This window comes from Electrona antarctica (genome assembly GCF_951216825.1).
Source record: "Electrona antarctica genome assembly, chromosome: 3".
In the NCBI taxonomy this organism is placed as follows: Eukaryota; Metazoa; Chordata; class Actinopteri; order Myctophiformes; family Myctophidae; genus Electrona; species Electrona antarctica.
In genome coordinates, this window is record NC_136808.1 from 30101618 (window position 1) to 30128823 (window position 27206).

Consider the following 27206-nt stretch of genomic DNA (forward strand, 5'->3'; position numbering starts at 1 on the left):
TAGGTCCTAAAGTTTAGGACATTGTTTCTCAAAGTGGGGTCCGGGAACCACCAAGGGTTCTTGAGGACGTTCCAGGGGGTCCTCAGAAAAATGAGGAACAGTTTAAACACTTAAACCCCTATTTTATTTTTCAGCTAGACCCTATTCGAAAATAACCGATGTAGAAGCTCACAGCACACGACACATTGTGAGCTTGTAAATCGGCTATTTTTGGAAAATGTGGACAAATGTTTACAAACCTTCAGTGGTCCCTGGCACTGTAGGTTTCAGTAGCCAGACAGCTGTTATCCTTGTCTTAATTATCGACTTTATGCTGACCCCTATTGTTCACTTTAAAAAGTGAAAGCTGGTTTTCTCAAGCACCAGGTGGTGCTGTTTAATCAGTCATAAAAGTGTTGGTAACTTGGTTTAGTCTGTTCCCAGAAAAGCTGTTTCTCAGTAGAGTGTTAGTGAAATAGACATCAAGAGGAAACAAACACGGGTCTTTGGCAGTGGAAATCTCTATAGCTTTAGTCTTAAGCATGAACCTATAACTTTTATTGTTGTGCTGTTGGCGGCAGTATCTCAAGAGTGGCCGATAGAGCAGCCGGTTGGGAACCGCAAGGTTCACAGTTTGCCAGGCAGTTTTGCCATCCTTTTCACCCAATCAGAATTTTTCACTTTTCTTTGTAGGGGATTTGGAGACTGGATTGAGTTCGATTCCCCCTCATGGAAGATAGATCAATAGTTAAAGATAACTGCCTGGTGGTAATGGCATACCTGGATGTAAAATAATAAAATATGTTGAGTTATAATTGTACCACTGTGTTTGTGACTTACTTATCTGCCCTTGATTTTCTATACTGCTTATAATTTACATTGTTAGTAGTTATGATTGAATTGATGAATTTGGATAAATTCTTTCCATCTAGATGACCAAGTGGGGTCCGGGGACCCCCAGGGGTCCTTGAGGGAGTTCCAGGGGGTCCCCAGCTAAATGATCCCCCCCTTTTTCCCCTCACTGTATATGTTTCTTTTCCCTTTTTACCTCTTTTATGATGAATTCCTGTTCTGTTCTTTGACTATATAGAAGTGTCTATTTGTACGTCTCTAAATGTTTTGATGAATTGAACATGGTGGACCCTCTTGTAAACAAGTGTAATGCTTAATTGGGTCGTCCACTCACAGTTAACAGTCTTTGTATTGAGTTTGTGCTTGAAATGTACTGTAATTCTGCAAACTGTTAATAAATATTTCAATCAATCAATCAATCAATCAATCAATCAAAATGATAGTTAGTAACCAAATGGACCCTTATGGGTCTGTAACTCAGAGTGTACAAATGAAACCAAATGGACCCGTTGGTTCCATTTGTACACTTAAATTAACATCTATTTGAAAATATAAATTGGGGGACCCAGAGATAGAAATGCCATTAAATGGGGGTCCGTAGACTAATGCATGTCAAACTAGGGAATGCTTAGAACGACACACGTAGATGTTCCTTTGTTTCTCCTGCAGGTGTATATACTTATAAGAGGTTCACTATTTTCAGTGAGGATGATTTCAACTGGTCAGGGGGTTGAGACTGCAGGACAACAGCCTTTTTATACTCCGCTCTGTTTGATGTCCTAGAAAAGAGACCTCACCTCAACTGTCATCCCATGAGGCTTCTCTGAATATCAGACTGATTCATCAGGTGTGTGCGTGCGTGCGTGCGTGTTGGGGGGACGTTTATAGGCAATATAGTTGTTCATCAATAATGCTTTCACAAAAGAGATGATAATGAAAGCTGAACTGCCCAGATAAACTGCTAGGAATCTAAGATGTCCCTGTGTTTCTTTCTGAACTCATTGGTATGCAAGTGTTGAATTTGAATATTGCTTCATTGGTATCCAGTTTCAGTCACACCACTGAGAAATAGGACTGGGTCACTGTCTGTTTGTAAACTTATGTGTAACAGAGAGCTTGCTCTCCATTCTTTTCCTTCCTCTCTCTGAGTTGTGCCTTGACATCTATTATTATCAACCCATTTCTGTTTGCTGAAAGGTGAGGTCATAGATTGAAGGGTGAGTGATGTGATGACTCACAACATACTGTACACTCTGTCTGAACACATCTGTTCAACTGAGAGTGAACTCACTTGTTTTAGAACAAAGCCCCTGTGTGTGTAAACAGGTAGAGCTGTGAGGATATGGAAGGCAGTGTGGTGAGTTGTGGCAAGTAATAGTAGCCCTTTCTATGATGTTGCACGCTGAAAATAGCAGATATACAAGACACTGTCGAAGAGGTGTTTCCTAGGCTAGATCACACGTTGAACCATTGGGATCTAGCTCTCATATGGTGACTGTGAGCTTGTCATATTTTTGGTGTGGGACATCAAAGTATCAAAGTATCACACGACTTCATGTTGAGTTGTGTTCAGTTTTACTGAGGAGTCACTGCAAATTTTAGCCCCATCTGTGACCTCCCCCATCGCTGCAGTTCGAGGGTCGGTCATTATCATCCAGAACTATGGGTACCAGGGGAATAGAGATATTTTGAAGGTATTGACCTTGGTATGTTCTAACAGATGACTGTAATAAAAAACAGGGTCCTACATTACATAAGAACATGTCATGTTTGGTTTAACATAAAGATAACATGATTGGATTTTAATGAGAGTACCCTAAAAATAATGTTTTTTGAAATTATTGCTGTGGACAATATGAATGTGGATGTGTTGTAAAAGCCTTAAAAAAAATTCAGTGTCAGGTTAACCCAGTTTATAGTTCCCAGTACACAGGCATATGTCTAACCTGATACCCTGCTATACGTTATTTCAACCCATGGGCCAATGGGTTATCTTAGGTCAAACAGGCTGATCCATGGCCATGGTATATCTTCCAGACTGACTGAAGATATACCGACTGACTGATGGTACAAGGAGCAAGTTAGCTCAGAATGCACAATAAGCACGAGGTGCCATGGCAGAACTAATTGCAGAGCTTTGTCCTGCCATATTCATGTATGTTTGATCAGATGATACCACTCTTCTCAAGGTATTCGTGTTACATGTGAGATATCTTGTTACAGTCTGTGCAGTCACACAATGTATTGTGTGACTGAAAGTGCACATGAAATTCTAACTGCACTGTTGTGTAATGGAGAATAGTTGAAGAAAGGTTAAGTTCACATAAGTTGCCCATGATCTTCGCAACCTGAGGTTCAGTAATGTCTACAGTTCCTTGTGAATGAAAAAGAATAAACAAATGAAGCAACTGAATGTAGCAAGTGACAAACAGGCCTGTTGGAAGGGTGCCACTTCTGCCCAGATGGCCAAGTCTCATGGTCTGATCTGCAGGTCAAGCCAAGGACTGGTTGCTGTACTGTACATTGAAAGTGAGTCTGCCAAAAGGACCCTTAACACTCGTCCTTTGATCTTTACAATGGAAAGAAACAGACATTGTGCATGTGTGCGTGCGTATGTGTGTGTGTGTGTGTGTGTGTGTGTGTGTGTGTGTGTGTGTGTGTGTGCGTGCGTGTGTGTGTGTGTTCATGCGTAAAAGACTAGTATAAGCAGTGTTAAGCTCATTGTACTATTTCAATGCAGATTACACTCTGCAGATAGAATATGGTTCTGGAGGGAATGTAAATCCCATTTTGTCTTTCTCCCTCTCTCCTTCTGGCTTCTGAATATTGTTAATATTGTTAAAGTATTGTGCTTCCCATTCCTGAGTAAGATCTTAATGACATTCATTGAGTCAGCAAAATCCTCTCATATTCACCTTACTTATTCTGTGTTATATTAAAGAGCAAATACACTGAGTTTCATCTCCAATGATTGTGTCATATGCTGAAGAGCAATAGAGCATATACATTGTTATTCAACTCTCATCCTTGACTGGTTGCATTGAGTCCAAATACCTTTGAGAAGACATTCAAATGGGGGTTCTGCAGCAGCAGTTTCTGCCATTTTTGCTAAATGTTGTTCACTAGAAATCAATGACTATTAGAAATGAGGTAGAATTTAGAAACCTAATTGAAACGTTAGAGAAGAAGAGAGAGCTAGTTAGATCATCTCATTGCAAAGGTCAAAATAAAAATGCAACCATTGACCAACCTGACTCCCTATTTAGGACTGGCTTAGTAGGTCTTGCAGACTCTTTGACATTCATCAATACAAAAATACTACTTAAACCAGGCCAGCTTTTATTATGCAGCGTGTATATCATAATACTTACTTATTATATGATGACGATGATGGTGAGTGACATTAGTTTTATTGAGCCTGAGACTGGATTGGCTCTCACACCCGCCCGCCCCACTATTGGTTCAAACGCCCGTCAGTCTGTCCAGTCAGTGAATACGCACCCTCTTCCTGTGTTGCCGCCCTTGGGATAGTGAGTGTGAGAAAGTAAGCATTTTTTGGAAGAAGGCATCGCATTCATTGGAAAGATAGGAGTTATAGTTTGGCGGCGTTTCGAGTGGAAATACTTGAGATACGGGTAAGGAAACGGTTAGCTCGCATTTGCCGTTGCTTTTCAGTAATATTTAATAAGCTGCGCTATAAGCTGCCAGCTGTACGGTCTTATACAAGCTGTCAGTGGCTCACTGTACTCTTTCTAGCTAGTAGGTTAGCTAAAGGGCTAACAGGGACGTTAGCGTGTGGAACTGAACTGAGGTGTTTGCTAGCAGCTGCATGTCTGTCTTCATTGAGTCAACAACAGGTTGCTTCTTTAACCATAATGTACTTGAGCGCATCTAACGTAAACCAATGTCTTCAGCCTTAAGTGGATGTGTGTCATCATGACTGATTTCAGTTGTAAACCAAGGCGCTATATGTTGTTGCCTTGTGGTCGGGGGAGATGAGCATCATTGACCTGCAGTGATTTTCTCTTTTTACCCCCCTACTCCTATTTAACCAAAGTTACAATCACACATCAGTCAGTGTGTTTCTGTATGTGTGGTTGTGTATATGTACCTCAATCTGTTTTACGTGCAACGTAATGTCTACTAATGTGTGTGTCATCACAGGTTGCGTAATTAGCCATGATCCTATCATCATCATTATCATATCATCATTTGGGTGGGGTGATGCTGGTATGATTTGATGTGTTAGTTAAAACAAATCTCATTCAAGTGCATTTCACTGCACTGTACTGCCAGTCATAGTCGCAAGACAGACAGACGCCTGCGATAAGATGCCGTCAGGGCGTTGTAAACAACCGAAGTTAAGCCAGCGATGATGACTCAAACGCCAACCGGGGACACCCAGTTGTCCGTCCGTGGCTGTCATGCATGCGTGATTGTTTGCCGTTGAATGTGTTGCTCTGATTGTTAAGTTTTCGGCAAAGGGAAAGGCTTTGTCTTAACACTGGTTGTTTGTCCAGTGAGTGGTTGCTCTACTCCGATGAATGCAGGAGGGTGTGGTCGTCCAAGTGTAGAGGCTTTGCGTGGGGAAGTGATTCCCCCCAGGCTTGGAGAGCAGGTAGTCTTCCATGGGATGATATCATTGAATGGAATTTTTGCTGCTGAGTGCTGACTACTAGTAGGCATTGCTTGCAAATGTAAGCCTGCTGTTGGAAGTATAACAAATACTGCCATGCAGTAGTTGCTGTCAAACAGGTTTTGAAGACTTGATTTCAGTTCAGTTAAGCCTGCACGAGTGTTTAGACACGCTTCATTTGTAGGGAGAAAGTATTAGTCAAAGAAAGGTGAGATAATGATGGGGGAAAGTAGAGCCGGTGTGGTATGTTGAGCTATTATATGTGAAGCCTGGAGTTACAACACAGGGCACTCCTTGACACTTAATCATGTGTGTGGATGAGGGATGGGGAAGATTGGAAGGGGTGAACTGAATACACATCCTGTGTAATAGTCAGGGAATGTTAAATCAATACTTACCAAGAAACTTCTTCACTAATGTGTTTGTAAATGTGTAGTAACATATCCCACAAAGACTTAAATTCAGTTTCCCTGAGGGAATCAGCTGCTGAAAGTTGGGGTACTATTGACCTATATGCAGACACATTTTTATTCTGCTTTAAGTAGCATAGCATTTGAGGTGTCAAATTAGGGTTTGTTCATGATTCTGAATCCATTGCAAGCATTGGGTTAAAAATGGCCATGGCCACTTTTCCAGGTGTGTGGTGACGGCCATGGCCGCTTTTAGCCCAAGGAGTGTTTTCGGTGGTAAGCAGAATTGGATTTAGAAGATCTTACCTCCATATAGGTTATTAATGGTACCCCATCTTTCAGCAGCTGTCACACATTCCCATATGGAAACTTGAATTTCAGTCTTTGTGAGATGTGTTACTAGACATCTTTACAAACACATTGGCCATTTTTCTGATAATATTCCCAGACGACTCCGCACCCCAGCTATAGAAGTGTGTCGATTACTGTGCTTGAAATGGTAATGGAAGTGTGTAGTTGGAATTTATGTAAATTTAATGTATTGGCATTTCGCACATCACGAACATTGTGCTGCTGCTATTTTCTGAAAAAAGCTACGTTATTGTCGCATGATGCAGTTTAAACTAATATAAGCCCTGTCAAATAGTTAACGAATACAATGCAAATGTACATGACCTTTCATTAACTACAGTATAATGTGAATTTAGTTGGAGAAGCAGATAATACTGCAGTTCACTCACTGCAAACAGTGACTATAGGCTAGAACTAAAGCTTGACCTTAATGTAGATTGCAGACACAAATGCAATATTAATTGCTCTTAAAAATCACAACTGGATATTATTTCCCCCAAATTGTTCAGCCCTACAACCTACGCCAGATCACCACTTTTTCACTTAAAATGTGCTAGTTTGTAAACTGTATTGCAGTGAAAACATCCTGTGGGTCGCACACACCAAGACTGCAGTTCAAAACATTGATTTGATTTTGAACAGGGGACAAATGAAATAAATGTTTTGAACTGCAGTCTTGGTGTGTGCGACCCACTGCCGTTATTTATTTGATATGTTTTGAACGGGTAACGCACCTAAAGTCAGAGCGCGGTGGTCACATGAAGAGTGAAAACATCCTCACATCAGCATGATGGGACCCTCCCTGTTTCTCCATCTGTTTGGCATCATGTTCTGCTTTTCCCCAGCCACCGTGGGAGTGGCAGACGCTGATGAAGGGGAGAGCAGGGACCATAGGGGTGGGGAGGAAGTGAGGACGAGAAGAACATTGAGATGGAGAGAGTACAGAGTATGGGAGGAAGGAGTGTTGAATCTGGTCTCCTGGACAGAAGAGCTGGGTCCTTAGGGTATACAAGTAATAAGTTAATACACCATCTACATTTCCTGTGTTCATCTCTCAGCCAGGGCTCCAGACTAAGGGGTTTCAGAATACAGAGACAGACCATTCACACAGGCTGAGCGCTCCCTGCAGCACAAGGAATGTACAACTTTCATATGACAACAGCCAAAAGTTAATATATGTAAGGATTAAGGAAACTGATGCAAATGAATACTGTACAACTACATGAAACAGTGGCTCTCAACAGCCTGTGGATGGAACAATGTGGTGGATGCATCCGGCTGTAGGTAAGATATTAAGATCCATAAAAACTTAAAGATATCACACACCTAACACCGGGGGTGTTACCCGAACACCCCACAATGACAACTTCGACCCGCAAGTGAGAAGTACACAGTGGGCAAGTTGAGGCTGTGCATTGATCAGCCCTATGTGTCTGAGCCTGAGGTTCTGACGCACGTCAGTGAAAAACTAAGTTTTCAGTGCCACACGCAGACGTGTGCACCCGAAAGCTTTTCCTAAAATATTAACTTAGAAAACATGGATTTATATTTTCATTACTTTGCACATATTCAGAAATGCAACTGGTGACCCCTCCAAAATGTTACCCCTCTGGGGCTGATCTAAAGATTCTAAAGGCATTTACTTCAAGGATTGATGCATTTATCAAGGATTATTATGATACCTTGAATTGATACCTATTATGATTCCTTGACACTTTCAAAAGCAATGCCGGAAGTCTTTAAATAACTGTTATATGTTCTGCCCTCACATTGGTGTGAATGGTTAGAAAGAATGACATATTTAAAAAAAAAAAAAGATCTACAAGCTAACAACTTTTCGATGTAGATCGGTTAGTTGAAATATTTTAAAATGTTTTAAAATAGTAAAAAATTACAAATTAAGTTTAGGGATAAGGGCTAAGGGGGGGATAAGATAGAGCTGTTTTGACGGAGGTCCCCTTGGATGGTTTGCGCATGCTTAAGCTGCACTGTAGGATTTAACTATATAATTGGATTTAAATTATGTTCCTGACTGTTATAATTTCTTAGTTTTGATTGTTTTATTTACATGTACTTGAATACAAGTATTCCTAAACGTAACCTCAGTAACCTAACCTTATTCCTAAACGTAACCTCAGTAAAACTAATCCTAACCCTGAACGTATTCCTAACCTTAACATCAGTAAACCAAATACGAATCTGAAAAAATAAGAATACAGAAAAAAATGGGGGTGAGAATTCCGGTTACTTTAGTAAAGTTTCCCATGCCGATAAAGCCCAATTGAATTTCAATATATAGTCTTATATATTGAGATTCTAATGATAGCTTTGGGAACGGGAACTACACACTTTGTACAACGTGACTGACCACATTGTCTTGTGAACCTATTCTATGTGTGTCGGTGTCATTGTTTTGTCTACAAATGTGCAGTACAGAAGCCTAACTAAAGCTAAGTATTAAAGAAAAGTGTAGGGTTCACTGTTATTATTGGCCCCAGCCATCTGTTGTGTGTTGTTGTCAAGAGGGATTAGCACACAGCGTAGTAAGAGAAAGGCATTGATCAGACTGAATCCTTTGACCGTCTCATCCTCTCCTCAGCTCACTCATTGGCGTCATTACCTCTGTCTGCACGCTCCATTACTCTTGTCTGGGTAGTCCATCTAGGGTAGTGGATCTTAAGCATTGGCCATTCATTTGAACTTGGGGTGAATTTATTTTCGATTCAGAGTAGTAGAAAAACAATGAATGTTATCGGCATACAGTTGACTTTAACATAGCGTGTCATTAGAGCAATACAGCACATGTGCCTGTGCATGAGGACATGTGACTTATCCCTGTCTTTGGGTGGCCTTTTCGCAGTCCAGAATTGACGTCACATCATTCTGCGTCTGCAGATTTGAGAAGTAGATATTACTAAAACTAATCTAATGTGCTTAACAGTTTAGAGGCCCAGGGCCCAGACGGAGATCACCGTCAAGTTCAAGTTCATGGTCAAGTGCCCCAGACGGAGATTGGTAAACGGGACGGAGATTAATGATATCAAAACCGATCGCATCTCTCCACAGCCTAGGAGCGCTTGTTGCCCAATCCTCAGGGTTGCACAACAGTGACACTTCATCGAAAATGTTCCCTGCCTGTTTAGCGGACGAAAACGAAAATCTTAAAACGTTCATAACTCGCGATCTAAATCATCCTGTCTAATTATGAAAAAAGATCCTGTGTTAGACGGCGCTCCGCGGTCCAGTCGCTAGTCGCGATAGATTTATTCTTACCTCCCGTTGTTGTCAATCGATACGACTCTAGAGTGGTGTGGCTATTGTTAGCTGCTACACAGACATTCACAACAACTTCCGGTGCCCCGGTAAAAGTGGTCCGGGCGCTATAAATGATGGGCACATTTTATTAATTGATTAAATAGGTCCGGGCCTTCAAGGTGTTAAATAGCAGCAGATGAGATTATCATTATCAATGGATTCCGCTCAAAGCTTGTGTTGTGGAGAGAAATACCCAAACTAGGCTTGTTCAATATTCATACGTTCATACTTTCCTAACATTTCCCTTGAGCGGGGTATTGTATTTGTGTAACAACAACAACAAAATAGTAAATAGACTGCATTTATATAGCACTTTTAAGCGTTTAACATCACTTCACATTCACCCATTCAAGGACACTTTTGACACTCAAACCTGGAACCTTCGGATACCAAGGATGGCTGCTCTACCTCGCAACTGCCCCTCCAAAGTATGAAAAAGTTGAGGTGCTGGTGATGGAAGTCATAGTAGCATTTAATAATGTCATTGTCTAGCCTTAGCCTTGTCTAGTTTACACTCAAGATACGCTCCATATATGGTCGCCCGAACCCCCAGGACAGAACCCCCAGGCGTCTTACTGGTTCAAAATTCTTTAAGGGCATGTCATGTGATCTAGTACCAGCACAATTGTATTAGCGGTGCTCTGCCATCATGCCATACCATATTAACAGCTTATTGTTGTTAACAGGAAATAATAGTTTAACACCCTGGTATCCAATAATATGATATTACCGACCAAGCCTATCCTGAACTGACAACTGTACAGGAGTGAGAGATGTGAGGGAACTCTAAACTGCAGACGTCACCTCAGGGAAATGATTACACAGATACAAGAATCTCAGTCATTTGCAGCCCCCGGAATAGAGCATGTTTTTCTGCTATAACAGTCTGGGATATGGGATAATGTGGTAAATAACCCAGATTGATGGAGGTTTATTATCGAATGTACACTACAGTTACTACAGTATATGGCTCCCTCCCACTCAGTCTTGACTTGCAGTATGGTTCCCTCACTTTAATAAACTGGCCTGGCCTTCGTTCTCTGTTAACCAATGCAGATTGGTTTGCTTTATGGGAAGTCGGTCAGTAGAATGTGTGATGGTATGACAGAGCTTCCTAGTGAAGTAGGTTTTGTGTGAGACAGAGCTATAGGAACGAAGAAGATCATCTGTGAGGTACTGCAGGGAATGTGGGAACATGAGGTCAGTCACGTGTGAACTTCAGACTGTCGTGAGAGAGGGAATGGGTGTAGCACACACTCATTCCCTAGTTCACACACATCTGAGGCTGAGCTTTGTTTGCACTTTACTAACTCTTATATATCCTCTACTACCACCATTACTCCTCTTGTGAGCTCTGACTCTTAAGTCTTCTTTAAAAAAAAAACGTTTTTTTTTCTTCTCATACAGTCTGTATACATAAGGTTAGATTTACAATGTGGAGTTTGTTGTTGATTCCCATAGGACTTGACAGTCTGTCCTCATCCTGAGAAAGTTCCTCTTTTGTCACAGCTGTGTGTGTGACATGACATCACATGTGTATAGTACTGTATGTGTCCTGTCCATGGCTGCACATGTTTGTCTTTCCTAGCGATGGGTATCGTTCTACCAGACAGTGGCCTTGTGGTTAGAGTGTCCGCCCTGAAACTGGGAGGTCTGGGTTCGATCCCCAGCCGGGTCATACCAAAGACTAAAAATGGGACCCAATCAATGCCTCCCTGCTTGGCACTCTGCATCAAGGGTTGGATTGAAGGGTTGGATTGATTCAGAGCGCGGCACGGCTGCAGATCACCGTTCCTTGGCTGCGGCTCACCGCTCCAAGAGATGGGTCAAATGCGGATAACAAATTTCACTGCGGTATCGTGTGACAAATCGTATGACTTTGACTTTTGACTTTTTATTTATAATGTATTTTTAAATTCTTTAAATCAATTCCTGTCTCGGTTCTAAAAAAATCACACCCATGTGACTGTGAAGTGAGGGGCGCTCTTATCATCATACATCATTATACATAATCACATTCCGTGCTCAGCCAATGAAATCATCACAATGTCATTCCGGCCTATCACTTTTGCCGTGTTCACTTTGCTGCCCTCTTTGCTCAACCAATCAAATCATCGCTATGGGGTGATGAGCCAATCATCAGCCAATATTTGTGTTCACACTGGGCATATGAGGGGCTGGCACCCCTCAAAAAAGGTGGGACAATGAGTGGGACAGAACATGATGAATGTCTTCAAAAAAGTAATAATTATTAATTGTTTACTTGTTTATTGTGAAAACCGTGAGCATTTCCCAGAAAATGTTAATCTGTGATATTTAGAGGTTTTGTTCATCACAGATATTTATCGGGACTCTGCAGTATGGTTTTGATCTATAAGAGTGTACCGTTTTATTGTCTTGCAGTTTCTGAGCCTGTGTGTGGCTATCACTATTAGCAATTCGCTAGCACCTCCTGTAGAACCAGGGATGGCTAGTCATAACAACCCTTATCAAAAAACTGAAGTGACATCAGAGCAGTAATTTGTGGTTAAAGGACTTCACACGTTACATTAGCCAATAGCCATGTATGATACATGGTGATTCATATCTAAACAGATGTACATTCTGCGTGTTGTGTTGATGTGCGATGTAACCACATGAGTTAAACAAGACTTGGCAGAGAGCTATGTACAGTATGTCCTTGAAGATATGTAGCCTTTTCAGACTAAAAGAGACATTCAGCTGGGAATACATTATCCTGTTATATTTCTTGTCATGCCAAATGCCATTCCTTCACTCCTTTGTCCCTGATCATCATGTGTGTCATTGGCCTGTGTGTATCTTTAGGAATACTCGCCCTGGTTCCGGAGCCGTGAGCCCTGAGGGACAGTGCTGTGCTGTAGGAGTATCTAACTTGCTGTAGCCTGTTGACCATGGCGCTGTCATACAAGAAAGACATGGAAAAGTACAAGGAGATTGACGAGGATGAGATCCTTAACAAGCTGTCGGCGGACGAGCTCAAACAGCTGGAGACGGCCTTGGAGGAGATGGACCCAGAGGTGAAGGCTTGGGGAGGGACTGGGAGGGGAGGCACAAGGGATGTGTGCAGGGACTGATTTCACTGAATGTTTAAAACATTGATTTTGTAATGAATACAGTACACGGCTAATTAAAAAGTAAGTAAAATAACCAACACTGCACACAATTCAATCTTTATGGCCTCACTGTGTGTATGTATGTGTGTGTCGCATATATATATATATATATATATATATATATATATATATATATATATATGCGAAATGCTTAATATAATTCATATTTTAATTTAAAACTGCAACACATGGCCTGTGGAAAGCACTGGCAGCACAATGTCATGGGAGAGGCTAACACAAGTCCTTTGGTCCCCAGACGGCTCTATGTTTGTGTGTTTGTTTTTGCGCAGAGCTGTTGATTTAGCATTATAAAATCTCCAAGGGCCACCGAGAGGTTTATTTGTTTTCCATTTAGCTATCCCGAGTGAGATGAATCACCCACATGATAACCAGGAAAATCCCAGAGGGAAACGCTAAACAGTAGTCAGAAAAATGTGGTCATTCCTTCATCTGTCTTAAATTTGCTCTTACCTAAGAGAAGAGTAAAATAAGAAACTCCTTGGCTGCCGTTTACGAGATTTCCCGTAATTCAATCCATCTGCCGATTCCGCGAAATCAAGTAAGGGACCGCTTTATATCACTATGAAGTGGCAGCAATGCAAACCAGCCTGTAGTCATGCCCCGTTTGCTATGCAACGCCTCCACCACTCCCAGCAATGGTATTATTGCATACGGTCCCCATAGGAGACCAGTTAAAGTGGGATCTAAAAAACCCTGTAGCTCTGAAACTACAGGCGCTGTCCGGTTTTGAAAAACATCCGATGTTCGTATGTGATTTATATGCTAACATTAACCGCTTCTTCAAATATCCCTCGGATGTAAATGACTAAAATGTCGTCATATCCGTGGCAGGGTTTAACTACCCCCTCAGACCACTAGATGGCAGTCACAATGCCATGCTGCGGCTTATAGTCAAAGGCTTGTTGATACAAGTCTGAGTCTGTAGTTGACATGCCTAAATGTGTCTCCTCCTCTAATCCAGAACGCTCTGTTGCCGGCGAGCATGCGCCAGAAGGACCAGACGGCCAAGAAAGATACAGGGATCTTCAACAGGGATCGCCTTCTCAACTACCTGGAAAAGGAAGCCATGGAGCATAAGGACAGAGAAGACGTTGTCCCCTTCACCGGGGAGAGGAAAGGTAGGGGTTCCAGTGTTTTCATAGTTTGTCTTTTACAATAGTCAGAGATGTCCCAGAGGAACTGTGTACTTTAGATTATTGTACAATATACATAACTTAAATGGGTAATTGGATATTTAACTTAAACACTTCCCGGGTGATTCATTTGTGTTGGAGAGGCTCTCCATTGCCTCCCGTCGTTGTCGTTTTGGGTGGCAGGTATCGTTCGGTCAGGGTTTATTTCATGGAGGACTGTGAGGTGAAGTCCATCACACAAGTTGCAGGGGGACGTCAGGGTGCAGTTATCTGGGGAGTGATTCCTGCCACACTTCCGGCACCTACCATTGCCCTCTATCCATCGTACCTTTTCATCCTTGGACATTTTTCGGAGAGCAGAGCATCTACCCGTGAAGTGATCCTTGGAATCACAGAGTGGACAGTATTTATTTTCCCTTTTGGTGGATGTCCACTTTTCGACATAATCTGCGTCTGTATGTCTGTTAGGCTGAGCTTTCTCCTTGGCTTGGACAAAGTGGTTGATCGTCGCCGTTTGGGGTTGGTGCTCATTGTGGTGGTTGTTGTTGGGCCTCTGTCTCCAATTCCCCTCCCCCTCATACCGTTGAATCCATTTGTCGTTATAGCCATTGCTCAGGGGGTAGCGGCCCTGAAGGGGGAATTGTCTGGTGTCTGCGGTGTGGTAGTCCCGTTCTGAGGAGTGGTCGGGAGAAAGGACGTCATGTCGAGGCCTGTTTAGGGTATGGTCAAGGTATCTCCATTGTTTCGCTTGTAGTTCCATAAAATTTACAAGGTTATCGAAGGTGACACACTGGCCTTCTTCCTCAAGGTCTATCTTAACCTCTGCCCATTTCTCTTGTAACTGGCGGGGGAGTTTCTCGAGGATGTAGAGGGTAGCAGGGGAGCTGTCCACGGACCGATCACGCTTCATGGCCTTCAGCCTACAGTTGAGCATGTCGATGAATTGAGCGAAATCGTCGCATTCGTCGACTGTCCGTATTTGGGGCCACGCGCGCGCCTTGTCGTAGAGCGCCGCGATGACGACGTTGGCATTGTTATAGCGGTCTTGGAGCCTCCTCATCGCATTCCTGTACGCGACTCTCGGGTCTGGGTTATAAAGGCAGTACTTTATGACATTCCTGGCCTCTCCCGTGGTGTAGTGTTCGAGCTTTTTCACCCTTTCGGTGTCCGTTACCTCGGTCTCGTCCCCGAAGTAGCTTTCGAAGCTCTGCACGAACCTAGGGAAATCCATAAGGTCCCCGTCGAAGGGCCGCAACCTGATGGGACGGTGCGAACGGAGCATTGCAGAGAAACCTTTGAGGAATGCTTTGAGGAATTCTTCGGAAGGATTCATTGCTTGATGTGGGGGGACTGGGCTATGTTGGCCCTGCGTGGCACGGTCGGGTCGCAGTGGGGTACTGGGTGGTCCGGAGTTCGGATGAGCGCCTTCCTCAATGCTCATGTCAAAGGCTACTTCACAGGCCATGTTTCTGGGTCTGTGGTTGAAGTCGTCAGGGGTGGAGCTAGCTATCCTAGTATTTCTCGGATAGCCTCTAATTAAATTAGATTCTTACTTACATGCACTACTGCCCTTCTAAATTATATGGCAGGTTATATATGGCGATGTGACGTCATGCTGTGACATCATGCTTTCATGCTGGGCCTCGTTTCCATGGCAAAACATTGTGTGCATTGTTTTTAAGTTGCTTGATTTATTTGATTATTATTATTATTAATCTTTTGATTGATTATGTTACATTGATTAAATTCTCTTTATTCTAGGGACAAGATGATGTAAATCTTTCCTTCATTGTCAATGAAAGAATTGTCAACTCTGCTAGCCGAAATTCATGGGTGATTGGATATGCACTTGATTTTAGCTTTTTTCTCCCAATGCAGTCGTGCCAATTGATTGCTCCCCACACACATTTGTGTGTTGTCAGTTTGTCACTGACTCACTGCTGTTGTATCCTACTGGCTCACCTGCTGTAGGGATGGCAATTCATTTATGGAGAGATGGGACACATTGTCAAAGCACGTCAGGTTGATGTAAAATGGCCGTTCTAACGTTAAGAACCCAGAGTGGTCGAATAAAACAGTTTCGTCCTCACCAAGCTTTGGTAGGTTTGGGAAGCCCTGCCAAGCCGTAAAATGTTTTGCTTCGTTTGTAGTATGCTGCATGCCATAGAGTCTGGGTGCTTCCAGAGTTAATCTGGCAAACCACTGGATTGATCAGTGTCAAATGTTTTGTGCACACTGCCAGTAGGCCAAGGAAGCAGTGTTGATTTCGTCGACTAAAACTAAGACGAAAAATGTTCGTCGACTACCTTTTTTCACTGAGGAAAACTAAATGAAAACTAAGCTATGATGACTAAAAGAGAGACTTATTAGCATCTGCCGGCTGTAATTGTAAAGGTTAATTTTTTACTTGGATATCCCAAGTTAAGTGACTGGTTGTTTTGGAATGGATTTGATGCAGAATGAACTGTCTTGGAGGAGGCTCAGTGATTCACTGAGTTGAATGTCCTCGTAACCACTGTCTGGAATATGGACTGGACATTATGACAGAAGAAAAACATTTCACACTGCAAGTGTAGGAATTCTGTCCAATCGAAGTCCAGAGTCCTAACATCAGGGCCTCTGGGGATCCAAGCACTTCTCTTCTAGCTGGAAAATCTGTAACACTGACACATTCCTCTACGCTGACCTCCTCAATATAAGTGTGTGTGTGTGTGTGTGTGTGTGTGTGTGTGTGTGTGTGTGTGTGTGTGTGTGTGTGTGTGTGTGTGTGTGTGTGTGTGTGTGTGTGTGTGTGTGTGTGTGTGTGTGTGTGTGTGTGTGTGTGTGTGTGTGTGTGTGTGTGTGTGTGTGTGTGTGTGTGTGTGTGTGTGTGTGTGTGTGTGTGTGTGGACAACATGGAAAACTCAAACTGAGGTGGTTCTGTGGAATGTGTTTTTTGTTCCATATTATTCTCACCCCCTGCTGATAAATGATGTTACTCGAGGAGGCGCACATGCACGCGCACACTCACACACAAACAAGCCAAGAAAATTGGCTTGTGTGTGTTTGTTGTATAGTAGCAATTCTTAAATGTCTAATTTTTCATCTCGTTTTACATCTTTTGACCACATTAAAGTTCAAATTGAGTAATAAAGTGCAAACTATAAAGTGCCCCTCGGGCCAGGTCAGGTTGTGGCCTCCTGGTGGTGCTAGAATAGGCCAATGTGAAAAGGGTGCCATTTCTTCTTACGCCTTGGATGGCAATTTCATGCATTTTGTTCCAAAAATGTGTTTTGCAAAAATCCACCTGTTGGTGGCGCTATAACAGGCCAATGTGAAAAGGGTGGGATATATTCCTCAGACTAGTAGAAAAGTCTGTGAAAGATTTCACGTAAATTGCACGCTGCGTTCATGATTTGAGTCTTTTTGTTCAAAATAGGCCAATCCTGCAAACTTTGCCAATGTTAGCCAATTAGGATGGAATATGAAATATCGGACAGATCTGGCTTGAACACATGACTATAGAGATAGTGTGTAATGTTTTTAAAAAATCGGCTTCCTGGTGGCACTATAAAAGGCCTTTTCTGGAAAATCGTTGGCATCCAGGGAGTGTGTGCAAAATTTGGTATCGACCGGGTTAACGGTGCCGGAGATTAGCTGGTAACGGACGGACGGACACACGGACGGAGTGCAAAACATACTCTCCCCATGCCTTCGGCCTGGTGGAGACAATGATGTGTCTCCAATATACACACAACGACAACTTGAAAGGAAATAAACGTTTACAGACATTGCCCTTGACATTGCCCTGTGCCTTACTGTGTTGTCAGCACGGGTATTGGTAAACTGCTCTCCTCGGGTGAATACAATTTTGAGTACCGGTATAAAAGTGACACCAAGTGATTGAACCATAGCCTTTGTTCTTACTTTCTCACAGAACCTTTGAGAATTTCACTCTCCAATGACTGAACCATCGTGTTTCCTGAGAAACAGTGGAGGGTGGGACTGATTACAAATCTCTCTCTCTCTCTCTCTCTCTCTCTTCACTCACTCCCTCACTCGATCATCTCGCCAACTTGAAACCACTGAGACAGCCATTACCAAGCACTTTCTACCTACAGTACATGTCCAGAACAAGAGAACACAACTTACAAACGGATCATGTTCTCCCATATCCATGTAAAGCACGGCTTTCCTCTCATTTAGGTCATTAGACATGTTCCTGTGGGATCATGGGACTCTCTGCCTTTCCTGGGGCTCTCCCTCTACTGCCGAGAGGCCGGGTGTCGGTCAGTCCAGAGGGACTGGCACAGGATGCTATCTGACTGTATTTACTGTTTACTGGCTTTTCAGGAAGTGCCAGGGCCCCCTGGAGACCAGTTTTAGTATGACTGGTGTGACTGACAGACTGTGAGTGGGAGGGAGAATTGTGGGGTTGTTTTTGTGTGAGGATACAGACATTTGGGGTGAGTGAGGTCTAGGGGCACTCACTCTACTGTATTTGTTCACATGCTGTTGCCCCGGGAGCACAGCTCAGTTGCATTTACTGTCATTGTTCCATGACTTCCTTCTCTCCCTTTTGTCCCTTTTTTTTCTCTTCAGCTTGGTTGCCATGGAAATGAGACGGGAGTCCTGGCATGACTCAATTGTCTCGGTTAGTCTGAGTTCATAGGGGTTAGCATAGGAGAGAATTAATCCTGCACAATAAATGACTGTTTAAAAGTAAACTAAGTGTGCATATCTCCTTTAGCTACATTAAAATGCAGTTCCTACTTCAGTGAGTTGCTCTCTCGCGCACACACACACACACAGTTGAGCCGTGGCTCTGTAGTGTGAAAGCCCTGACTAGTTGAAAATGATATGGCTGCTGGCAACTTTATTATTTGTATAGCACACTTTATGTACAAAAGCAATTCAAAGTGCTTTATGTATGCAGAAAAGGTCATTACAAATACATAAAAGGCATTTACAAGCATAATGGAAGGAATGTAGTAGGCAGCCCTGAAGAATTACTAACTTTTTTTGGACACTCAGGTGGTGCAGTGGTAAAGTTGCTGCCCACACCATCTAGGGTTTAGAATCGGGTGAGGGAAGCCGAGCGTGGAGGGTAATTGCACATACTCCTATGGGCTGGGGCAGCACCTGTTGGGCAGGAGGAGTAGGACGGAGGGCGGAGGCTCTACGTCCTTATGTTATACATGTTATTATGTGTTTGAAGCTGGCTTCAATATAAGTGCTGCTTTCATGGGACCGAAATGTGTTCTTTTGCTCATTGTCTCTACCAGGCCAAAGGCATGGGGAGAGAGTATGTTTTGCACTCCGTCCGTCCGTGTGTGTGTGTGTGTGTGTGTGTGTGTGTGTGTGCGTGTGTTTGCGTCCATCCGTCTGTTACCAGCTAATCTTCGGCACCGTTAACCCGGTCGATGCCAAATTTTGCACACCACCTCCCTGGATGCCAACGATCAACCTCTGCCCAAAATTTTCCAGAACGGCCTGTTATAGTGCCACCAGGAGGCTGACTTTTGTTAAACACATTTTTTTATATTACTCCTCCAGATTCTGTCCAAACATCCCGCAAATCGTTACACACTATCTCTATAGTCATGTGTTCAAGCCGGATCTGTCCGATATTTCATATTCCTTCCTAATTGGCTAACATCAAAGTTTGCAGGATTGGCCCGTTTTGAACAAAAAGCCTCAAATCATGAACGCAGCATGCAATTTACGTGAAATCTTTCACAGACTTTCCTACTAGGCTGAGGAATATATCCCACCCTTTTCACATTGGCCTGTTATAGCGCCACCAACAGGAGGCCACAACCTCACCTGCCCTGGTGGATACCTGTGCCCCGAGGGGCACTTTATCTAGTTTCAACCTGCTGCCCATTTTGCCAGGTGTACAGGCCTGTTTGCCTTGGCCGTGAAGAGTGCTGTCAGGCACCACAGACCGTACAGTAGTGTGCATGAGGAAACCTTGTAAACTGGATGGTTATGCTCATCTGAACACTAGGACATCTCTTGCCATGCTGACCTGTCCTCTTGAACTCGGGTCCAAAGAGAAAACACGTGGACTGCTCGATTTTTTTTTGGTGTCTGCATTAACTGTGTACATCTTTGTACTTGAGATTTCACTTGAATCATCTCCTCTGGCTCTCCTGTCTCACAAGTGCACAAACAGTCAGACGTGTGTGCATGTGTTTGCAATGCATGCGTGACTTGCGTGTGCTCCTTAGCCATCATGTGATCCCTTGTCCAGGGCACAAGACAGGATGGGAAGGGCTGTGAGAGAATAAGATCAAGCTAGGCAAACTCAACAGTTTTCACAGAAATGGGAAGTTGTGCCAAGTCGTGGTTGTTGTATTAGCCCTATTTGTATGGTTAGATGTATTCCCTAGGCCCAGGCGGTGGCGTAACCGTCTGGGCACCCGACTGGTAATCCAGTCGCAGTGTGCCGCGGGTTCGACTCCCGAGCCCGACACAGCCTTTACTGCATGTCTTCCCCCATCTCTCTCCCGTTTCCTGTCAGCCTACTGTCTGTCCCTTCAAAAAACCAATAAAAGGCGTAAGCCGCAAAAAAATATCTTAAAAAAAAAAAAAAAAAAAAAAAAAAATGTATTCCCTAATACTATGGGATAATCGTCACCTCTCCCCCTGTATTTCTGTGTCCATAGGCAAAGCATTCATTCCCAAGCAGAGACCTATAGAGATGTGCCAGGAGGATGTCACAACCCTTGACCCAGAGTTGGAAGAGGCCCTGTCCAGTGCTACAGATACAGAACTGTGTGACCTTGCAGGTAAAAGCTGAGTGAATGTCCCTTGGGAATGGGGACCATGTGGATAAATGGGACTTGAGAACCCTTTGTGTGAAGGAATGTGTTTAAATGGAGCCACACAGAATGTCCCTTTTATCCCCCTGTTGGGACAGTAAAACACAGGCTCCTTTCACTCTAGACAATAAAGTCCTTAGTGTTACATGTCCATTTCATTCCATTTCTTCACTCTTGGGAGTTAAATCAACACTGAGAATTTTACTGTGTGGTTCTGATTTGGACTGAATGGCCACAATGGACAAGAGAATGACTGCTGTTTGCCACAGTAGAATCCTGAACATTCATTTAACTCTGGGAGTACACAAATGGACGCGGTAGGGTCACACCCTTAAGATTTAGTCAGTGTTACTTCACAGTGCTGAATTCTTTACCCCTGGGTAACACGCAAACAAGATATACTGCTTAGCTTGTTGTCTGTGTACATTCTGCCTGCAGCAATCCTTGGGGTTCACACACTGGTCACCAGCACTCAGACCTATGATGGAACCACGTCTAAAGAAGGCTACAACAGTGAGTAGGGTTCAGCAGTTACAAGACTGTGTATATTAGTCACAATAAAGTGAAATGTGGCTGAGGTCCAATTACCAGATATGTGTCTGTGTGTGTGCTCATGCTTGTGCATATGTTCCCAGATGTAATCAAAGGGGAGAAGATGACCCCTGTGTTTGATGAGCCTCCAAATCCCACCAACGTAGAAGAAACCTTGCAGAGGATAAAGGACAATGACAGCTCTTTAACGGAGGTCAACCTCAATAACATCAAGGTGCGTGCACACACACACACCACACCCCACACACACACACACACACACACACACGCACACAAATGCATGCACGTGTGAACACACACAAGGTATCCAAACTCTCTTCCTTCTCAGCTGGCAACGTGACGGGCTTTAGGGCTTAAGTGTTTTCTTAACAAACTCCATCCATCCATCTTCAACCGCTTATCCGTAGTCTGGTCGCGGGGGCAACAGAGTGTTCCTGGGGGATCCCGAGACATTCCAAGGCCAGTGAGTCGATGTGTTTCCTCCAACTGCGCCTTGGTCTGCCCTGGGGTCTCCTCCCAGTGGGACTCCATACGTACAACTCCATACATAGTAACCAATCAATGACTAAAGCTTGGACAGGAGGGCCATATCCGTATTAGACTCTTGTGTCTTGTTTTTTCCAGAACATTCCTATTCCCACATTGAAGGACTTGGCTAAAGCCATGGAGCACAACACACATGTCAAGAAGTTCAGCCTGGCGGCCACACGGAGCAATGACCCCATTGCAGTGGTTAGTGTGCGTCCTTACTTACATGTTTGTGATTGTTATGACTCCGTTGTGTATCTGAACTTAAGTGAATAGGTTTCCCACAGCTATTAACGGACACATTTTCATGTTCTCACCAATGACATCTCTTGCTCTTTTTCCTGGCCAATTGGAAGGCATTCGGTGACATGCTGAAGGAGAACAAGACATTGCGTAGCCTAAACTTGGAGTCTAATTTCATCACTGGTGCTGGGGTGCAGGCCCTGGTCGACGCATTGAGGGACAATGAGGCGCTCATAGAGATAAAGATAGACAATCAGGTACTGAGTGCTGTGACACACACACACACACACACACAGGTTTTGCAAACATTTGGAGAAATTGTTGTCTTGCATTCATTCCATACACCCTTACCTTAACTAACGTAACTGATCTAACCCTAACACTAGAGATAAGATACAATAGGGAAGCACCTATCCCCAATCAACTGGTTTAATGTCCAAATTGTGTTCTAACCTCAACAACACTAAACAACACACAACACATGCTCGCATACATGCATAACTAGCTGGTGTATATCTGTGTGTATTGTTCAGAGGCAGCAGCTGGGTACTACAGTAGAAATGGAGATAGCTAAGATGTTGGAAGACAACACCGGTATAGTGAAGTTTGGCTACCACTTCTCTCAGCAAGGACCACGCGCCAGGGCTGCTGCAGCCATTACCAAGAACAATGACCTGGGTAACGATGACACACACATGCACACAAAAATACGTTCCCTGAATGTTTCCTTCATCTGCTAGAGAATTTTCTTTGTCTTCCAATATGTCATTTCCAAAATCAGAGATGATTCATTTCTTTGTTATACTACCGTTATAATGTTTATCTGCACGAAGAGGGCTTGTGGAGTGTTTATCTACTGATGTGATCCACCCAGCATGTGGAAATCTTGATTGTCCATCCCTGCGTCATATTCAAGGGTGGTGGGAAACCCGAGTATGACGTATCGTATGAACAAAATCGTAAGAGTGTAAATACGGTCAATTCGGAGTTCACCCCAAGTATTAAGGCCTCAATGACCTCCATTCTGTTCTTTCTTCTAGCTCATCATTCTCTCAGAGCTGCAGTAGTACAGGTCTGGTGCATGGGTGTGGTGTGGTCCCAAGTGTGTCTGAATGCATTGCGTTAACAGCCATTACCTTCACAGCACGTTGGATTGGAGCATTCACCTTCAGTCACGTTAACACAGAGGTTGACCGTGCAACGTTACAGCTTTGGGGCGTGAAGGAGTTCCACTTCTTGTTTTCTGTCCACGCTTATCACACTTGTTACAGTCGAATGGGTGTAAACTTTGACCCTGTAACTTATGACTCACTGCCTTTTATTATACTACTAACAGGCTTGAGTTGGTTGGAAATTTTGTGCAGCATGTTTGCAGCTGTTCCATTTCCCCCTCTCCTCGTTCTTCCTCCTCAGTCCACCAGAGGCATCTTGCTTTTCATCATTTTTGTTTGATTTTTATTTATTCTTTTTTCTATCTCCATTCATTGTACCTGTCTTCTCCAGTCCGCAGGAGGCGAGTGGAAGGAGACCTGTAGGGTTGGAGCCCATCCTGTCCCCCAGCCAATCCTGTTGTCTCATCTCACCACGTGGAACAATTTCAGCCAAGCCCCTGGTCTCATCTCACTGTGTGGAATCAAAAGTCTTGTGCCAAACTGTGGAGCAAGGCACCCTCAACAAGAATCAACATACGAGAAGAAGGGAAATAACTGGAATTGCCCTCTCCCACACACATGTTCATACTTCTTTTTGTTGCGTTATTATGGATGTTATTATTACAGCTGTAAATGTTATTTTGTAGATTTTAGTCATTTCATTTCAGTTGCTTTCTTTCTTGTCTTTTTAAGCCTATATGAACTTTCCATGTATTTCTGTCAATTTGTTTGTTTTTATACTGTACTATGAGCATGTGAAAAAAGGACATAATCCTAACCATCTAACAGGAATATCTACTGGTAACCATGAACTAACATTGAGGATTCCCTTCATCTTCAACTGTGACAGCTGGCTAAAAACATGTGAGTCCATACATAGAGAGACATTACGAGAGTACAGTTTTTGAATGGCTGCGTTATTTCAAATTGCTCCTTGTACTGTATCGGTCATGTCTTTGGGGCAAGAAAGCATGGTGAGGCAAAAGCTTAAGTTTGCGCAGTGCAGCGATGCACTTCCCCAGAATGAAGAGAGAGTTATTGATGTGCCCCATCACACAGCGAGAACTCTGACATCCCTCTTGATTGTGGCGCCATCGATCTTCATTAACTTCATGGTCATACTATCGACCTGCTCACAAAATAACAACTGATTCTTGTTTATTTTTGCAGTGTGAAACTCTTGTTGTGTGATGACATGTAATTTAGGCTAAACCCAAACCAGTCTATGCCAGAAAGCTCAGGTGACTGGTGTCCCACAGAGAAGGTGATGGCTAGCCAGTCATGACTGACTAAAGAGCACAAAAATACTCCTACCATATTACCAAATTCCCTGCTCAATGTGATTGAGTAGATTAAATGTTCCTCTGCATCTCAGCTGTGGAAGATGCTGTGACGGTGACAGTATCAGATGCTGGCTGATTGTTGGGTTAGTTCACAGGGCTTTGCTGGTACGGGTTGCAGCTAATCTATACTTTGTTGTGTGACCCATTTAAAAGGCTAATCTATACTTTGTCGTGCGACGTAACAAAATATTTAACTGAAAGAAATAGGATTGACAACATTTTTCACTTGGTACATAATTTGTGTCAGTATTGAAATAGTTGTGAGGCAAAGTATACATTTCCCTTAAGGCTAGAAATTCTTGGCTTGTGCTGACCCAGAAGGCACAACTTGTCTTTCAGATCTGATATATAGACATATTAAAGACATACACTTGGCTTCGCAATTTGAGATTAAGTGCATGGCAGTCTTAAAATGGCTTTACGGTTTTATTCGGAACAGAAGCTCTCGTTTAGATATAGTTTAACTTTCTGGTTTTATTATTATGGGATAATGGGAACTAGAGGCTGATCATTTTGGACTGTGTGAAAGTATGATTGTACTGTCACAGGTACAGGGTAGTCGTCCATTTGAGGCTGAAGAATCATTGACCCGAGTCTGCTATGTTACAAACGGTCTTGCTGTAAAGATTTGCTCAATCGAGTTTCTACAATGTTCAACCATGCCAAAGACTAACATGCAATGCTTAATATATACATACAGAATTTCTGATAGATCTTTTTATCAGATAGTTATTTCCTTATACAGTGCAGTCCAATGGTATAGGAGAGTATCTAAAGAAAGCCTTTGTAATAGTTATCTGACCATAATATGTGCAATATCATTGTCTTGCTTTCATCATTCATTGCAGCATGCTTATATTCTGTATTGTACCATCCTTGTATACTGCGTAGCAACATCTTAAACAAGGAGGTTGATGAGATGTTAGGAAGAGATGATTTGTCTTACTTGCCTCTCAGGTCTCAACTATAATATCTGTGATATTTTATGAGGCTACGGTTTCCAGGTTGAAGGATTTTGACACAGATTTGCATTTCCCCATCATTCACACAGACACATACTCTCATTTACAACTATGTAGGATCTAATGAGTGAAATGCCACTCCTTTTCTAACGGTGGCAGCATGCTGCATGTGATCCACACTCCACTGGACGTCCTTAGGAACACTTGCCTGACTCAGTTAGGCAAAACAGGACCAATTCTGCACTTAAACATGCATTTTTCTCCTAATGTATTTAACCACTTGAACCCGAGCAACCGTATTCTGAGGGAACATGCGACGAAAGTAGCAGATCTACAAGCTCAACACATCACGACACGTGGACTTGTAGATACGCTATTTTCAGCAGATTTGGTGTATATTATAGGATAAAAAAGAGCGGACCAAGTACATAGCCGACGGCGGTCAAGTATTAGTTTACTAAGTATAGAGGGTTTAAAATTTAAACTTTAAATGGTTAATAGGAAGGCTATGTGGCATGAAATCATCATGTTTCTGTCGACCACAATGTTCTTTCATCTTAACAACTCCACATTTCTTGGATGTGAGTAGTATGGCTGTGCTCCGTTTTGGTTTTATTGTCTACATGTCTCTCCGGCTATCATGATTGCTGTCCTTTCACCGTGTGCTACTTCTACATTATTGTCCTTTGCTGGTGGATTGTCTGTCTGCCAACAGTGGTGTGCCTCTGCTCTACCCTGTTGAGATTCTGTGATCGTATACTATACTGTATTATTAGAATATAAAATGCCATCTCATATTGGAAACACATTTCTGTGTGTACTGTATCACTTAAGTGTAAGCCACTCACTGCTGAGAGTTTTTCTTTTCTTTTTTTTTTTTTTGTACCTTTTAAAGAAAAATAAATAAATCACGGACTAGACTTGAGGAGGGAATATCTTATTATAAAACCATAAGATGGGGAAAAGGCACTGTTGAATATAAGTTGTCCTCAACAATAAATGTTTTACATACTCTGCCACTGTCCTGCTATATTTTTATCTTTGGTTTAAATGTCATATTTAAACATGCTTCTAAATCTTACTTTGGGGCAGCTATTCAAACAATAATTGTCTGCAGTTATGCAGCTTGGGAGTTCCCTGGTGGTTCAAATAGGTAAATACACTTGCTTTACCACAATACCACAATACCACAATCGAGCTACACCTCGAGTTCAAAACTCATGGTAACAGAGACAGTAGACAGACAGGACACGGCTAGTGGGGGTTTTCTGTTGGTGTACATACGTATATGCAAGCGTCCTTTAATTACATTCAGCTTTTGTGATTTGTTTGCACATGCCTGAGCAATGATGTAATTGTAATATATGACTTCATCCCTCTCTGTTTCCTGTGCCAGAGAGCTGCGGTGAATCTAGTTGCTGTTTAAAAAAAAAGTAGAAAAAATAAAAACTACTACTGGCAGCCTGAGTAGCTAACTCTGACCAGAGGGGAAGTGAATGACTCATGTTTTTCCACTCTGTGAGAATATGGTGCAAGAGAACCTCTTGTATGAGAGGAGGGGTTTTGTCATCTGCATTTATCACACCAGAAGGTGTTTATTTAATGGACAAAGACAACATTTATTTAGAGAACCATGATGTGAGAGACTACTTATTAACAAGAGATGCTCTGCCCTTTAGCACAGCATGTGGGAGTGGAGAGATACAGAAAACAAAAGAAAGAAAATGAGTTCGAAAGAAAGTTAGATTCCATTGTCCCTCGCTTTAGTGACGCTTGGTGTTCAAAGTGTG

The 27206-nt window shown here is 42.8% G+C and overlaps 1 protein-coding gene across 2 annotated transcripts; it reads left to right on the forward strand.

Moving 5' to 3' along the window:
* The first annotated feature begins 4282 nt into the window (after positions 1-4282).
* On the forward strand, positions 4283-26341 carry tmod2 (tropomodulin 2). Of its 2 annotated transcripts, none has more exons than XM_079498045.1 (10): positions 4283-4375; positions 12370-12581; positions 13660-13816; positions 20482-20604; positions 21076-21150; positions 21273-21403; positions 21814-21921; positions 22074-22217; positions 22494-22638; positions 23464-26341. In XM_079498045.1, exons 2-10 carry the CDS (start codon positions 12456-12458, stop codon positions 23493-23495), a joined length of 1041 nt encoding a protein of 346 aa, XP_079354171.1. In that variant the 5' UTR covers positions 4283-4375; positions 12370-12455; the 3' UTR covers positions 23496-26341. The 2 variants fall into 2 exon arrangements, with proteins under 2 accessions (XP_079354171.1, XP_079354170.1); XM_079498044.1 differs by having other exon boundaries at positions 4302-4466.
* The last annotated feature ends 865 nt before the right edge of the window (positions 26342-27206 follow it).

Bases quoted from the DNA above. Each gene is read 5' to 3' on its own strand.
- tmod2 (XM_079498045.1), top strand. From the start codon at position 12,456: ATGGCGCTGTCATACAAGAAAGACATGGAAAAGTACAAGGAGATTGAC. The intron at 12,582-13,659 runs GTGAAGGCTTGG...CCTCTAATCCAG, and splicing joins TGGAGGAGATGGACCCAGAG to AACGCTCTGTTGCCGGCGAG. The intron at 22,639-23,463 runs GTAACGATGACA...TGTCTTCTCCAG, and splicing joins TACCAAGAACAATGACCTGG to TCCGCAGGAGGCGAGTGGAA.